General features: G+C 47.1%; 1 protein-coding gene across 1 annotated transcript in view; it reads right to left on the reverse strand.

The window, feature by feature from the left end:
- Positions 1-67: 67 nt before the first annotated feature.
- Positions 68-17582, reverse strand: part of LOC140364246 (kielin/chordin-like protein) — a 17573-nt gene continuing 58 nt past the window's right edge. Inside the window, exons 1-6 of the mRNA XM_072450347.1 lie at positions 17422-17582; positions 2854-3069; positions 745-1062; positions 402-418; positions 298-330; positions 68-112 (exon numbers count right to left, since the gene is read on the reverse strand). The exon at positions 17422-17582 is cut by the window's right edge and continues 58 nt beyond it. Coding sequence (XP_072306448.1) covers positions 68-112; positions 298-330; positions 402-418; positions 745-1062; positions 2854-3069; positions 17422-17515 — 723 coding nt within the window. The 5' untranslated portion in view covers positions 17516-17582. The remainder of the gene's footprint in view (positions 113-297; positions 331-401; positions 419-744; positions 1063-2853; positions 3070-17421) is intronic.

Below are 17582 nucleotides of genomic sequence, written 5' to 3' on the forward strand. Positions count from 1 at the left end.
AAATACACATAAAAGGCAATGTTATTTAATATGTAATATAATATCAATGCAATAAGTTAAAATGTCATCAAAGCCTCACCATGGGGCCTGTGGGTCCAGGAATGCCCACGATCTGAGGAAACAACAACATGTGGTTAAGGTTAGACACACATACACACACACACACACATATGTATATGTATATGTATATGTATATATATATATATATATATATATATATATATATATATATATATATATATATATATATATATAGATATATATAGATATAGATAAATATTTGATATTATTACTTACATAAGGAATGTCCCCAGGTTCACCTTTTTGACCCTGAAAACAGATAATAATGTTTCAAATGTTGTTTTTACAGGTTTACATTTACAGACTAGTGCAGGACGTACCTTTGGGCCCCTGACCGCTGTGAAAACAGAACAGAAATATGGATTAAGCAGATGATAAATGTTAACTTGTTGCACACGTTTATTACGTTTATTACAAGAACTTTGTCCCATTAGAATGACAAAGTTCTATCTTCATAGTGTGTCCTGCTATGGTTAGCTCCATGTGAGCCACAGCGTGTTTGGATTAGACTCTGAACAATTATGCTGCATGTCCTTCCCCAGTCTCATCCCCATGTCACGCTGCACTGTCCTGTGTCATGAACGGTCCAGAACATAGAGCTCTTCTCCCTCTGAACTCACCCGGTCTGACATTTGCATTTCAAACATTAGTCTCCTCTGGTACCTATCTGGGCCTTGGCGCTGGCGTAGCTGGTGGCGCACACGGGGCAGCACTCTCCCGGGGGGGTCAGGAGCTCCGTGCACCCGGTCACAGCCTCACACTGGACCTCCTCGCACAGGGCCACGCCCATGTCGCACACGCACACGCGGCACAGCTCCGGCTTCCAGATGGCATCGTGGAGGTGCTCCTGACCGTCCACGGTGCAGCTCTCGGACGTGGGAACATCGGGAACATCGGGAACATCGGGAACATTGGGAACATCGGGAACATCGGGAACATTGGGAACATCGGGAACATCGGGAACATCGGGAACATCGGGAACTGAAACACAACGACACACGACACGTTTCATCGAATCGAATAACGGTCGGAGCTCAGAATGTACTGTATAATGTGACATATGGAGCTGGAGAGGCTTTTATTTGGGAATTATACATGGTTCTGGGGCAGTGAACATACTATATATACATACTATATATACATACTATATATACATACTATATATACTACTGCCAGAATTCTCAATCTGGGGTCTTTGTCCAAACCACGTGTTGAGGGGCCCAATTCCTTTTTTAACTAAGTGATAAAATATTACAATTTATTATGATATAAAAAGTGAGAGTTTTTGATGGAAACATCCAAACCAATCAAACAACACTGGTAAATGAAGATGGCCCCATGGTCGAGAAGCTTAAAGACCCCTGAGGGCCCACGTGTTTGGGGGGCTTCTTTTCTTTTGAACGTTGTTTCAGTAGTAAAATAATCTTCTACAGCATGAATGACACAACAACTATTTATGCACAACAAAGACACGTTTTAAATGATGTTCATCCACATGAGGAACAGAAACATATCTACAATACTTCATATTTTTATACTTGAATCCTAACATTTAACTAGAAGTATTAGAAGCTACTTTAGTTAAGACCCAAAAGACATAAAATATAATTAATTAAAAGTCTACAAATGATGTAAAACTATGTCAAACACGTTATAATGACTACATTTATGTGCATATAATAATGATATGTATGATGATAACAGCCTGAGGCCGCCTGAGGCCTCCTGAGGCCGCCTGAGGCCGCCTGAGGCCGCCTGAGGCCTCCTGAGGCCAGTGCGCCTGAGGCCTCCTGAGGCCTCCTGAGGCCGCCTGAGGCCTCCTGAGGCCTCCTGAGGCCTCCTGAGGCCAGTGCGCCTGAGGCCTCCTGAGGCCTCCTGAGGCCGCCTGAGGCCTCCTGAGGCCTCCTGAGGCCTCCTGAGGCCAGTGCGCCTGAGGCCGCCTGAGGCCTCCTGAGGCCAGTGCGCCTGAGGCCTCCTGAGGCCTCCTGAGGCCGCCTGAGGCCTCCTGAGGCCTCCTGAGGCCTCCTGAGGCCTCCTGAGGCCAGTGCGCCTGAGGCCTCCTGAGGCCGCCTGAGGCCGCCTGAGGCCTCTTGAGGCCTCTTGAGGCCGCATGAGGCCGCCTGAAGCCTCCTGAGGCCGCCTGAGGCCTCCTGAGGCCAGTGCGCCTGAGGCCTCCTGAGGCCGCCTGAGGCCGCCTGAGGCCTCTTGAGGCCGCATGAGGCCGCCTGAGGCCTCCTGAGGCCGCCTGAGGCCAGTGCGCCTGAGGCCTCCTGAGGCCGCCTGAGGCCAGTGCGCCTGAGGCCGCCTGAGGCCGGTGCGCCTGAGGCCTCCTGAGGCCGCCTGAGGCTGCCTGAGGCCGCCTGAGGCCGCCTGAGGCCGCCTGAGGCCGCCTGAGGCCAGTGCGCCTGAGGCCAGTGCGCCTGAGGCCGCCTGAGGCCGCCTGAGGCCGCCTGAGGCCGCCTGAGGCCAGTGCGCCTGAGGCCGCCTGAGGCCGCCTGAGGCCGCCTGAGGCCGCTTGAGGCCAGTGCGCCTGAGGCCGCCTGAGGCCAGTGCGCCTGAGGCCGCCTGAGGCCGGTGTGCCTGAGGCCTCCTGAGGCCGCTTGAGGCCTCCTGAGGCCTCCTGAGGCCTCCTGAGGCCGCCTGAGGCCAGTGCGCCTGAGGCCGGTGTGCCTGAGGCCTCAGGAGGCCGCTTGAGGCCTCCTGAGGCCTCCTGAGGCCTCCTGAGGCCTCCTGAGGCCGCCTGAGGCCAGTGCGCCTGAGGCCGGTGCTCACCTGTGTTGTCCTGTACAGTGGCGCCCTCTGCTGGCAGGCTGGAGCAGATGGGACAGCACTCTCCAGGAGGGGTCAGCGTGTGCTCACAGGGCCCCAGCTCCTCACACTGGATGTCCTCACACAGGACGGTCCCGCGCTCGCACACACACACACTGCAGGGGGAGGGCCGCCACACCTCGTCATGGGAACGGACGACTCCATCTACTACACAGCTGTCTGCAGCAGAAACACAAGGACAATGAGTGATGGAGCCGTGTCCTGAAGATGTGGAAAGAGCCTTTAAAGCATTCTCCAGACTGAAGAAGAGCATGATGGGATTTCAGTGGAGGAACTGGGATAAACCTCAGATTATCACAAAATATTAAAAAAATCAAGGTTTTGGCAAATAAAACAAATAAAGACATTTGATGTAATTACACTATGTATTTATTTAATAGATTATGATCGAACTGAAGGTAAAAGACAGATGTTGAAGTTTTACTGTACAAATACTTCTCTGGGAAGGTTGGACACAGCTAAAGGGATCAATAAATAAACAAATAAATAGATATGCATTTTCTCCTTCTCTGTCACTATGGGATTTTTAAATGAATAACCAAAGTTCATGTTGTCGCACGCTAGAATCACGTTCCTTAGTCAACACTTTACCGTATAAGGCATTGATAAGCACTACATTTCTGTTCATAATACTTATAAGGCATTTACTCATTCACTTGTTTATCACTTGAGAACGATTGAAAACAGTTTAATAATAGTACATTTTACACGTATTCACTTTTACGAGGCATTATAAGTTATCTAAACATGAGTAATTACTGGTAGTAAATTGTCTAAGGGTTATAAACAATTAACTGGCGCTTATTAACCAATCTTTAATTGGATGTTTGTACTTTTTATGTGTCACTAAAGCATAAAGGTTGTACACGCTTCCTACGGCCAATAAATATTCAAACATAATCTTTTCTTTCGATGATTATGAAGCTAATGATGATACATATTTCACGGGTCTTTGGGGGATAATAAAGCACATCTGTTAACGTGCGTTTGAGAGCGGTTCAGACCAGGAGACGCGTCCGGGAGGTCAGCTGACGCTCCCTCCACCAATCAGGCGCAAGAAGAGGCAACGCCAGCCAACCACAGCTCAGAGTCAGCCTGTCAATCAAAAGTGGCTCACGTCCTCTCCTCAAAGCACTCGGACTCTGCTCATCTGTGACTCCAACTCAACTAAAAGACCACGTGTTTTAATTGTTCATAAAACATGACAAATGTCCTGAAAGTAGCGTTAAATACCTGGATACTGCCTCCAGAACAGCATCGGCTTCATCGTTTCCTCAACATTTGTTACTATGAAAGACAACAGCTGATTTAAAGCTTAAAAAAGACAATAATCAAACCTTTCCTTGTGAGTTATTAATAGTTGCGACCGATCTCCAAATCCCCCACATCTGATTGTCATTAAAGGAGACATATGCATTACAGTGTTTCCTCATCATTAGTTTCCTCAAAGTTGTTTCTTTTAATTGATTCGTACAAGTTCGAGTTCATCCTCCGTCTTCCAGTGCTCCGAAAATTCTTGTTCCCACCTATCCCCTATTCACGCCCAAATCCCTGTAAAACTGAGGCGTGAGTCCGAGTGACGCGTGTGGAGATCTAAAATGTCACGTAGCCTCGAACATAAAAGCATTTGATCAGTGCCACAGGATCAATATCCAGTTTGAATGAGTCAAATGTAAAATGATGATGTACTTTTGTTACAGTCCAATGCAAAGAAGCAGAAAAAAACACAATATGTCTCCTTTAAACTACCACAGGGCAAGTCACACGGAAGAAGAATGCATGTGTCTCAAGGTCTTTTTCAGCAATAAAAGACCTTTAATTTGACACATGTTAGCGAGATACCTTTCATTTAACGCCTTATAGTGGAACATTCCAGACAACATGGACAGAAGCAGGTGATGGACCCCCTCTGGACCCTCTGGACCCCTCTGGAGGACCCCTCCCCTCTGAACCCCTCTGGACTCCCTCTGGACCCCCTCTGGACCCCTCTGGACCCCCTCCTCTGGACCCCTCTGGACCCCCTCTGGACCCCCTCTGGACCCCTTCTGGACCCCTCTGGAGGACCCCTCTGGACCCCCTCTGGAAGACCCCTCTGGACCCCCTCCCCTCTGAACCCCTCTGGACCTCCTCTGAACCCCTTCTGGACCCCTCTGGAGGACCCCTCTGGACCCCCTCTGGAAGACCCCTCTGGACCCCCTCCCCGTCTGGACCCCTCTGGACCCCCTCCTCTGGACCCCCTCCTCTGGACCCCTGGACCCCTCTGGACCCCTCTGGACCCCTGGACCCCTGGACCCCTCTGGACCCCCTCTGGACCCCTCTGGACCCCCTCTGGACCCCTCTGGACCCCTCTGGACCCCGTCTGGACCCCTCTGGACCCCTGGACCCCTGGACCCCTCTGGACCCCTCTGGACCCCTGGACCCCTCTGGACCCCGTCTGGACCCCTCTGGACCCCCTCCCCTCTGGACCCCCTCCCCTCTGGACCCCTCTGGAGGACCCCTCTGGACCCCCTCCCCTCTGGACCCCTCTGGACCCCCTCCTCTGGACCCCTCTGGACCCCTATGGACCCCCTATGGACCCCTCTGGACCCCCTCTGGACCCCCTTTGGACCCCTCTGGACCCCTCTGGACCCCGTCTGGACCCCGTCTGGACCCCTCTGGACCCCGTCTGGACCCCTCTGGACCCCTGGACCCCTCTGGACCCCTGGACCCCTCTGGACCCCCTCTGGACCCCTCTGGACCCCTCTGGACCCCTGGACCCCTCTGGACCCCTGGACCCCTCTGGACCCCCTCTGGACCCCTCTGGACCCCGTCTGGACCCCTCTGGACCCCTGGACCCCTGGACCCCTCTGGACCCCCTCTGGACCCCTCTGGACCCCTGGACCCCTCTGGACCCCCTCTGGACCCCTCTGGACCCCCTCTGGACCCCTCTGGACCCCTGGACCCCTCTGGACCCCCTCTGGACCCCTCTGGACCCCGTCTGGACCCCTCTGGACCCATCTGGACCCCTGGACCCCTGGACCCCTCTGGACCCCTCTGGACCCCTGGACCCCTCTGGACCCCTCTGGACCCCTCTGGACCCCTGGACCCCTCTGGACCCCTCTGGACCCCTCTGGACCCCTCTGGACCCCTGGACCCCTCTGGACCCCCTCTGGACCCCTCTGGACCCCTCTGGACCCCTCTGGACCCCTGGACCCCTCTGGACCCCCTCTGGACCCCTCTGGACCCCTGGACCCCTCTGGACCCCTCTGGACCCCTCTGGACCCCTCTGGACCCCCACATACACAGACTGCGATGCTTTTTCGCGCCGGGCCTAAAATCACTCACTTTGAGACACATAAAAGAAAACAATTAGAAATCCATAAAAGTTCCACGATTTCACAATTTCCCATAAAAGTTGCAGCAGCTTCAAAACAAACGTAAAGGTATAATTATATATATATATATATATATATATATATATATATATATATATATATATATATATATATATAATTAAAGGGTCATAAATTGTAAGTGCGTGTATGGTTTATGTTCAGACAGTGGTGGCGCTCTCGTCACACTAAACACACAAAGTACTACATATACTACACACAAAGTACTACACAAAGTACTACATATACTTCACACAATATCACAGATTCAGGCGTAATCTGCAGACGTGTCTCTTGTAGGAACATCTCAAAGGTTTATGTTTAAACTCTCTCTTGAACGTCCTGTATTAATGCTTTCACCTTCATGTGGATAATAATAGTGCTAAAATGGCATTTTGTTTGTCCATTTCAGCAGTTTCCTCTGACATACGTGTGGCACATGTAATACTAGAGTGAAAACTGTGTCAAATAATACATCAGCTTTAGTAGAACTCACATTTAGCATAGATAGGTTCAGAGATAATTATATATATAATTTATGTGTAAATATCTGTGTACATACTGAGACCAAGTTTATTTTTGCCACATTAGATGCCATATTAGACTCTATAGACGTTGTTATTATTATTATTTTATTATTCATTGTTTCATGTTGCACTTTAACGTTTTCCCTGTGTTCAATGACAATAAACCCGGGTCAGTTTATGCTATGACGCTAACAAAGCAGATACAGAAGAAGGAGAGGTTTTGGTAATACTCTGAAAATACTGACGTGTGTTATGACGTCTTCAAAGATAAAGTAATAAAGTAATAAAGTGAACTAAATGTCCAGACCTACAAACTAATGGACTGTCCACTCCGGCCCTGCTCCGGCCCTGCCCCGGCCCTGCTCAGGCCCTGCTCCGGCCCTGCCCCGGCCCTGCTCAGGCCCTGCTCCGGCCCTGCTCCGGCCCTGCTCCGGCCCTGCTCAGGCCCTGCTCCGGCCCTGCTCAGGCCCTGCTCCGGCCCTGCTCCGGCCCTGCTCAGGCCCTGCTCCGGCCCTGCTCAGGCCATGCTCCGGCCCTGCTCAGGCCCTGCTCCGGCCCTGCCCCGGCCCTGCTCAGGCCCTGCTCCGGCCCTGCTCAGGCCCTGCTCCGGCCCTGCTCAGGCCCTGCTCCGGCCCTGCTCTCCTGTAGAAGAGGTTCATGTTCGTCACAGTCTTGGCTCTGTAACAAAAGCCGTTCTGTGGAACATTCAGCAGAAAAGTCACATCTGTGTGAGTCTGAATGTCGAGTGCAGAGCAGCGCCTCGTGCACCTGCCGCAGCCTGTGTGACTGGTGATTATGTGGGGCCCCTGCTGTGCGCCGAGGCCCCGCTTCAAACGCAGAGTTATTTCAGGGAAACCACACTCTGGATTATAGGTTCTGCTGGAGCGAGGTTAGCCTGCGGTGGGTTAGCATGAGCCGCGCCCTCGACACAGCTCGCTACATGCTAACGCGGCTAGCATTCACACGTTCAGAATTCACTGGAAATAATGAGTTCACAATAATAAAAGGGTTTGTGAGGATGTCATGGAAGACGAGTGTTAAAGGTGCATAATGTAACATTCTGGCTTTAAACTGGTCTGTTTCCATGGAAGAGGCACAGCAATGTTTGTGATCTATAAAAAGACAAATGAACTTTAAAAAATACAGTTCAGTCCCAAAACCAGAAGAAGAAAGAGAGATTCTCATGAACGTGGCACGTTTGAGCTGCTTTGTGTTTAGTTTGTTTCACACTTTTAGTCCTAATCCACGTAAGCTTTTATACATGACACCACAGTTAGAATGCATGTTTTTTTAATTTATGAACCGTATGAATGTAATTGAATAAATGCAAGAAAGATACATTTAATGCCATACTGTGGAACAACGTTAATACATTCATTTGGCTGGAATCTACTTTTGCCACTGCATCTAGAGCGTGTCAAGCTTTAGTAGAAAAAGCTTCAGTTGTAGTCATCTGGACTCAGTTTGAAAAAATAGACGTTTCGACTCTCATCCAAGAGTCATTGTCAATAAAAGAATTTAGATCGAGAACTCCGATATTAATACTGTTCTGTGGTAAGACCCGCCCATAGACGTTGTTAAGCTTTGTTTAAGATTACAGTTGACTGAATGTTCCACGTTTCTTCTGGGGACCCCTAAAATCATTTTGTGACCCGCAGGTTGAGAACCACTGCTTTAAACAATGAATAGTATAGTTGTTGTATTAAAAACACTACACATACCAAATATGTGTCAAATTTATGTCGATTTCATTATCTTGTAGCAACTAATAACATAATAACGGTAATAATGATGTCATCACTTTGGACAAATGTAAATGTAATAAGCCATAATGTAGTAACTTGGGTGCCATCGTTGCGTTATCGGTTGCTACGTGGCTAAATCATACATTTTGCCTAAATCATACATTTTAGAATCAAGTGGGTGTAATCCCTCACTCGTCCTGGAGCGTTCCATGCCAGAGTTTATTTCTACAATGATTTTAGAATGTCATTTAAAACAGAACGAAAATGAAACATAAAACACAGGGCAGAACGAGACCAGAGAGTAAAAAAACGTAATAAAAAGAAAACAAGCAGCACAACATTCAGGGAAACAAAATCATTCAAAGTCAAATCAAGTCCGAATGTCATGTTTTCCATTTGCCTGATGTCTGTCACAATGTCAGTCCCGTCCTTTATCATTGGTGAGGTTTGTGTCATCCATTTCCTTTGATGAAAGTATCCATTTATCGTGTCCATGGCAAGAGTTTTGAGGCCCCAGAACATTGAGATGGAAATAGTAGAAAAAGCTTCAGTTGTAGTCATCTGGACTCAGTTTGAAAAAGGCTAGCTCGGTAGATTCAAGGGGGGAGTTTCTGTTGAAACAAACAACTCTTTCTACTTCAGGAAGGCTCCGCCCAATGGGCGGGTCTTACCACAGAACAGTATTAATATCGGAGTTCTCGATCTAAATTCTTTTATTGACAATGACTCTTGGATGAGAGTCGAAACGTCTATTTTTTCAAACTGAGTCCAGATGAAACAACTGAAGCTTTTTCTACTATGGAACACGCCTGGACGAATGAGGGATTACACCGACATTGAGATGGAAATGTCAAAAACAGTCTGCTGTTCACTGTTCCTTTAAGTCCAGTGTTTGTGAGCCACTGGACGGTCCTAAAACACATGACAGTGGTTTGTCTCCTGCTGCCACAGTTTCTCCAACAGTTGCATTTCCTTGTGAATAATGGGCACTTTGACATGACACATATTTCCAACAAAATTCCCTCCAAACATGTGATTTTGAGCTCCTCCTCTGGCAGGGACACACACTGTTGGGATGTACATATCTCCTTTAACATAAGTCAGCCTTTCCAGTGGGACAGTTTTCTTTCTTTTAACCTTAATAATGCCATAAGACACTTGAAACCTTTTTGTTGTTTTTAAGATTTGGTGGGACCTCATGTGACTGATGTACAATGAAGAGGATCGAGCTTGTTAAATACTTTCAGAATAGATGCATCACAGGTTTCTAGCCAAAATGACTGTATTTCCGGGCCTAGCCACATGCTAACCTCTCTTACACGTAACACATGAGCCAGAACAGTCTTTATCATACTTTTCCTCATATGTGGAGCTGTTTGCAGTTTGTATAAAAATATAAATTGAAGGGATACGTTCTTCCATCAGATCAATGTGACTGTAGCTTCTGATTTAAGCCTATTTGGTACAAAACTTTTGGTCATAAACAAACCAGTTTAAGATTGTAACATCTGTGTTTAGTTTGTATGTTTTGATCATCTGCCAGTAAGACCTGCACAGGAACCTCAGGCACCACATTACTCTCAGTATAAGACCTGCACAGGAACCTCAGGCACCACATTACTCTCAGTATAAGACCTGCACAGGAACCTCAGGCACCACATTACTCTCAGTATAAGACCTGCACAGGAACCTCAGGCACCACATTACTCTCAGTATAAGACCTGCACAGGAACCTCAGGCACCACATTACTCTCAGTATAAGACCTGCACAGGAACCTCAGGCACCACATTACTCTCAGTATAAGACCTGCACAGGAACCCCCGGCACCACATGACTCTCAGTATAAGACCTGCACAGAAACCCCCGGCACCACATGACTCTCAGTATAAGACCTGTACAGGAACCTCAGGCACCACATTACTCTCAGTATAAGATCTGCACAGGAACCTCAGGCACCACATGACTCTCAGTATAAGACCTGTACAGGAACCTCAGGCACCACATTACTCTCAGTATAAGACCTGCACAGGAACCTCAGGCACCACATTACTCTCAGTATAAGGCCTGTACAGGAACCCCTGGCACCACATGACTCTCAGTATAAGACCTGTACAGGAACCCCCGGCACCACATGACTCTCAGTATAAGACCTGTACAGGAACCCCCGGCACCACATGACTCTCAGTATAAGACCTGTACAGGAACCCCTGGCACCACATGACTCTCAGTATAAGACCTGTACAGGAACCCCTGGCACCACATGACTCTCAGTATAAGACCTGTACAGGAACCCCTGGCACCACATGACTCTCAGTATAAGACCTGTACAGGAACCCCCGGCACCACATGACTCTCAGTATAAGACCTGTACAGGAACCCCTGGCACCACATGACTCTCAGTATAAGACCTGTACAGGAACCCCCGGCACCACATTACTCTCAGTATAAGACCTGCACAGGAACCCCCGGCACCACATGACTCTCAGTATAAGACCTGTACAGGAACCTCAGGCACCACATTACTCTCAGTATAAGACCTGTACAGGAACCCCCGGCACCACATGACTCTCAGTATAAGACTTGTACAGGAACCTCAGGCACCACATTACTCTCAGTATAAGACCTGCACAGGAACCTCAGGCACCACATTACTCTCAGTATAAGACCTGCACAGGAACCTCAGGCACCACATTACTCTCAGTATAAGACCTGCACAGGAACCTCAGGCACCACATTAACTCAGTATAAGACCTGCACAGGAACCTCAGGCACCACATGACTCTCAGTATAAGACCTGTACAGGAACCTCAGGCACCACATTACTCTCAGTATAAGACCTGCACAGGAACCCCCGGCACCACATTACTCTCAGTATAAGACCTGTACAGGAACCCCCGGCACCACATGACTCTCAGTATAAGACCTGTACAGGAACCCCCGGCACCACATGACTCTCAGTATAAGACCTGTACAGGAACCCCCGGCACCACATGACTCTCAGTATAAGACCTGTACAGGAACCCCCGGCACCACATTACTCTCAGTATAAGACCTGTACAGGAACCTCAGGCACCACATGACTCTCAGTATAAGACCTGTACAAGAACCCTCGGCACCACATGACTCTCAGTATAAGACCTGTACAGGAACCCCCGGCACCACATTACTCTCAGTATAAGGCCTGTACAGGAACCTCAGGCACCACATTACTCTCAGTATAAGGCCTGTACAGGAACCTCAGGCACCACATTACTCTCAGTATAAGACCTGTACAGGAACCCCCGGCACCACATTACTCTCAGTATAAGACTTGTACAGGAACCCCCGGCACCACATTACTCTCAGTATAAGACCTGTACAGGAACCTCAGGCACCACATGACTCTCAGTATAAGACCTGTACAGGAACCCCCAGCACCACATTACTCTCAGTATAAGACCTGTACAGGAACCTCAGGCACCACATGACTCTCAGTATAAGACCTGTACAGGAACCCCCGGCACCACATTACTCTCAGTATAAGACCTGTACAGGAACCCCCGGCACCACATTACTCTCAGTATAAGACCTGTACAGGAACCCCCAGCACCATATTACTCTCAGTATAAGACCTGTACAGGAACCCCCGGCACCACATTACTCTCAGTATAAGACCTGTACAGGAACCCCCGGCACCACATTACTCTCAGTATAAGACCTGTACAGGAACCCCCGGCACCACATTACTCTCAGTATAAGACCTGTACAGGAACCCCCAGCACCACATTACTCTCAGTATGAGACCTGTACAGGAACCCCCGGCACCACATGACTCTCAGTATAAGACCTGTACAGGAACCCCCGGCACTGCATTAACCTCAGTATAAGACCTGTACAGGAACCCCCGGCACCACATGACTCTCAGTATAGGGCCTGTACAGGAACCCCCGGCACCACATGACTCTCAGTATAAGACCTGTACAGGAACCTCAGGCACCACATGACTCTCAGTATAAGACCTGTACAGGAACCCCCGGCACCACATTACTCTCAGTATAAGACATGTACAGGAACCTCAGGCACCACATTACTCTCAGTATAAGACCTGTACAGGAACCTCAGGCACCACATGACTCTCAGTATAAGACCTGTACAGGAACCCCCGGCACCACATTACTCTCAGTATAGGGCCTGTACAGGAACCCCCGGCACCACATGACTCTCAGTATAAGACCTGTACAGGAACCTCAGGCACCACATTACTCTCAGTATAAGACCTGCACAGGAACCCTCAGCACCACATTACTCTCAGTATAAGACCTGTACAGGAACCCTCGGCACCACATGACTCTTGTTTCTGAGCTTTATTCAGGGTGAACTATGCATCAAATCAACAAATCAAATGTATAAAACATATAAGTAGTAAATGCCATCTTCAGCTTGGTGACGTTATCATCACCATGACAACCAAACATTGTTCTGGCAATACAAACTCAAATGAACAAAAAAAGAGAATAATTTAAAGTAAGAAAGTTATGCAATTACTATGTCCCTGTTACTGTGTCCCTGTTACTGTGTCCCTGTTACTGTGTCCCTGTGTATGAGTCCCATCTGCCCCAGTGTCTTGTCTTACATGTGTCCATATTCAAGCTCATTTTCTAAATGTCCAAACATGTGTATGTGTTAAAATTGGCTCCTCTAAAGTGAACCCAAGTAATTGAATGTGAGAGTGTAAGACAATAAATCATTTAGCTTGATATTGGTTATAATGACCAAGGTGACTTGAATAAAATGTGAGTCATGAAAAAGTGTGTTTTTCTTTTCTTTAATGACTCATAAAAGATAGCTCACTAATAGAAGCAGAGGGAAATAGTTGTCAGGTTTTCTAGATTGTGAGGTGTTGTTTCTTAGATACTGACATGGGAATAAAACATGTTTTCTGATGTGATTCAGGCTGAGGTGGACTGAAGGTGGGACACATAGAGCTTGACTCCGCCCTGTGCCAGAACCAACAGCTTCACACGCTGCTGTTCTTAGTGTGATGCAAGTAACAGCATTAGACTATCAATGCCCCAGACGTCTGAGAGTCTGTGTCAACACTTTTCCATTTTCATCAGCAGTCTAAGCAGGGACTTCGCTCTCCCCAGACACTTCCTCCAGCTCCTCCGGGGGGATCCCGAGGCGTTCCCAGGCCACAGAGAGACATAGTCCCTCCAGCCTGTCCTGGGTCTTCCCCGGGGCCTCGTCCCGGTCGGACATGCCAGAAACACCTCCCCAGGGAGGAGCCCAGGAGGCTCCGGAACAGAGCCACCTCAGCTGGAGCAGCAGCGGCTCTACTCCAAGCTCCTCCTGTGTGACTGAGCTCCTCCCCCTATCTCTAAGGGAGCGTCCAGCCACACGGCGGAGGAAACTCATTTCGACCGCTTGTATCTGCGATCTTGTCCTTTCGGTCATTACCCAAAGCTCATGACCATAGGTGAGGTCAGAACGTAGACCGACCGGTAAATCGAGAGCTTTGTCTTTCGACTCAGCTCCTTCTTTACCACAACAGTCGATGCAGCGACTGCATCGATCCAACTGTCAATCACACGCTCCATCCTTCACTCACTCGTGAACAAGACCCCGAGATACTTGAACTCCTCCACCTGGGGCAAGGATTACTTTTATTTCAGAAAATAATCTGGTGTTAAAAATTCTAACTGATACTTACACATGAGAGGTGGAAACTACCAAAAGCAAAACTAAATCTATTGCTTCTTATTGAAAACAGAAAATCTAAATTGTTAAATGTCAAATGAGCACAACAGAGAAGTGAATGTGGTTAATAAATATATTATACTGGTATAAAAACCATGCATTCAAAGATAGAAATTAGCAACATCAAGTGCAACAGGTTGTTTGATCCAGATAAACCAAATTCCATGTGTGGCTTATTATTGATTGATGTTTCCTCTTGCACACATACCATCGACTTAAGCACGGACTAAATCAGGTCTAAGCCAGGACAGGAACTGGACAAAACCCAGTCTATCAGAGTAAATCCCCCTCTGCTCCTGTCACCTGCCTCAGCTCCTGTCACCTGCCTCAGCTCCTGTCACCCGCCTCAGCTCCTGACCTGCCTGGAGGAGATAAAGACCTGGATGATTCAGAACTTCCTTTGAATGGCTCAAAAACCCAACCCCCACCTCACCTTCATCAATCATGTCACCCACATCTGCAATACTTCCTTCTTCCACCTGCGTAATATTCCCAAACTCTGTTCCTTTCTCCACTTCCGGCAGCAGAGAAACTCTCCCAGGCCTTTGTTTCCTCCTGGTTTGATTTCTGTAACACACTCCTCATCGAGATCCATGTCAGGAGCCTCCAAAAGCTCCAGTATGTTCAGAACAGCGCTGCCAGGGTCCTGCCAGGGTCCTGCCAGGGTCCTGATGAGGGGACACAAACACATCACCCCCATCCTCTGGCTTCTTGTTCACCTCTGCATCGAGTACAAGGTCCCTCTGCACGCCCACCACACCTCACAGAACAGCTCACACTACACACCTGAGGCCGGACCAGGCCAACAGCAGCGTCTGCTCCTGCCCAGGACACTGCTCAGGACCATGGGAGACAGGGCCTTTGAGGCTGCTGCTCCCTGTCAGTGGAACGCCCTCCAGACCACCTCAGACAGTGGATCCCCCCTTTATAGACAAGCTTATAATGAATATCTTTTCATATTGAATTGTGGTGCGGTTTTTACTCTGTAGCACTTTCAAATTGTATTTGGAATATTATTATTATTACTATTATTATCATTATTACATGACCTGTAAATGCTGCCAAAGCAGGGGCGTATCTTGGGATTGGCAAGGGGGGGCACAGACCACCGCTAGTGCCACCCTACAGAGGAAGGCAGGGGTGATTTTTGTAATTAAGACAATATTTTTGATAATATTGCATTATTTAGAATGATTTGTTACCTATAAACATGTTACTTTAAGAATTCAGCTCACTTCTACTAAAGCATTGCCAACTTCCTTACAAATAGATTAGACTTTGAGTAAAAGGAATCTTCTAATTCAGGGGTAAATGCTCTGCTGATTCCCATGCAGCATTTAGGTCTTTCTTATGCAGCAATATAATTTAAATAGCACTTCCCCGTCTAAAATGCGCTCCATGCTGAACCCTGTGCAGTTACATTCTGGGCCCCGCTCGCTGCTCTGGACTCTGGGTGTGCCCCGTCTGCTCTGGCCCGTTCTCTGACCATAATGAGTGGTCTGCTTTTGTCCATCCCATCCTCCTGACCACATCATTATAACTATGGCAAAGCAAACCCCTCATTCACGACTGAAATAACTCATACGCACTCTCCGCTCCGGGAGAGCAGCTATAGAAAACTCAACACACTGTCATTGTTATTTTAGACGAGATGTGCTCCCTTATGTTGGATTAGTGCCAGGTGCTAATGTTGATTTAATAGACATAAAAATAATGTTTGATGATAGAATGTGGTGAGCTTTGGGTGTGAACGTCACCACAAAGACAGTGTGGTCCGGAATGACTAAGGACTCATTTTAGGATGGTCAAAAGGAGGAAATACCAGCTCTTGAGGAATATGACAAACCCTTTCTGAGTGTATCACAGCAGTATTCACTCATCACTTTATCTAAAACAAAACATTTATAATGTGTTCATAATACAATGATTAGTTGCCTGTAATTCATTAATATCATTACTATGTAAGACAAAATAAGCCTTTATTATTTCCTCAATCGACGTCAATGACAAACAGAAAACACTCAAACATAACTTCATACATCACATGACTGTCACTACATCCTCTTCAAACACACACTGAATAAAACAATGTGACATAATATAATTCTACTACGATCACTACAGGCTCACAAGACCTCAACGAGATCGTTTAATTGACCAGTCGAAATTAAATGAAAGAAACAGTCACGGAAACAAGCAAATGCATCATGTCCTAATCATGTCCTATATATATGTATATATATATATATATATATATATATATATATATATATATATATATAGACATATATACATATATACATATACATATATATACATATATACATATATACATATACACATATATATATATATATATGTATATATGTATATATATATGTATATATGTATATATATATGTATATATATATACACATATATATATATGTATGTATATGTATATATGTATATGTATATATGTATATATACATAGACACAGCTGTATCCGTGCTATATCTTTACTGTTCTATTGCCATCTCCGTTAAAATAGACAAAAACTAAAGAAGAAAACACAAGATAGAGATTGCCACAACAGCACTAAACGGACAAGAATGGATTGTATTTAATTTACTACAAATTTTAAAACTCTGCAGAAAAGGCTCCTAAATAAAGGCTTCACCATCTCTCACAATCATATCATAAATGGCCGGTTCCTCTGGGGTTCAGGAGATGAATGTTCAAGTCCTTGTGTTAGAAGCCTGGGCTGCAAACCAGTGACAAACTAGTAAAGTAGGATTCTGAACTAGGTCTAAAATAGAACACAACAAGATGTAAACTTGGGTCAAACCTGTTTTGTTCTAAACCAAGAGAAAAGGAGTTCTACAGTTTAGTTTACACAGGTCCATGTGTGACACAACATTTACCTCATCAGATGTTTCACTTCTGTAGCACTAACTGTACTAAACCAGGTCTTTGGGTGGAACTTGGATTAACCTGTTTCCTACCAGGACTAAAACAGTACTAGACCCGTTAGAAAGAACTAAACCAGAGCCAAACTGGGACTAAACCAGCAGCACCCTCAAGTACAGCCTCTTCCTAACGCACTTGTAAATATAAAACCTAATGTAAAAAGCATCTTCTCCATCACTCACCGGGTTTGGCATCTTGTTGACATATGACGGCTACAACCTGCACCAGCGCTACCACCAGACACAGGGTACTCCTACAGCGTCCCCCGGGGCCCATGTCTGCCCCTGACCAAGATCCAAGTCAGAAGACCCTCTCCACACTGTGCATCCAGACCCTGAGAAGC

This window comes from Eucyclogobius newberryi, unplaced genomic scaffold, assembly GCF_026437365.1.
Source record: "Eucyclogobius newberryi isolate DKJ021-1_F unplaced genomic scaffold, fEucNew1.0.hap1 SCAF_1, whole genome shotgun sequence".
NCBI lineage: Eukaryota > Metazoa > Chordata > Actinopteri > Gobiiformes > Gobiidae > Eucyclogobius > Eucyclogobius newberryi.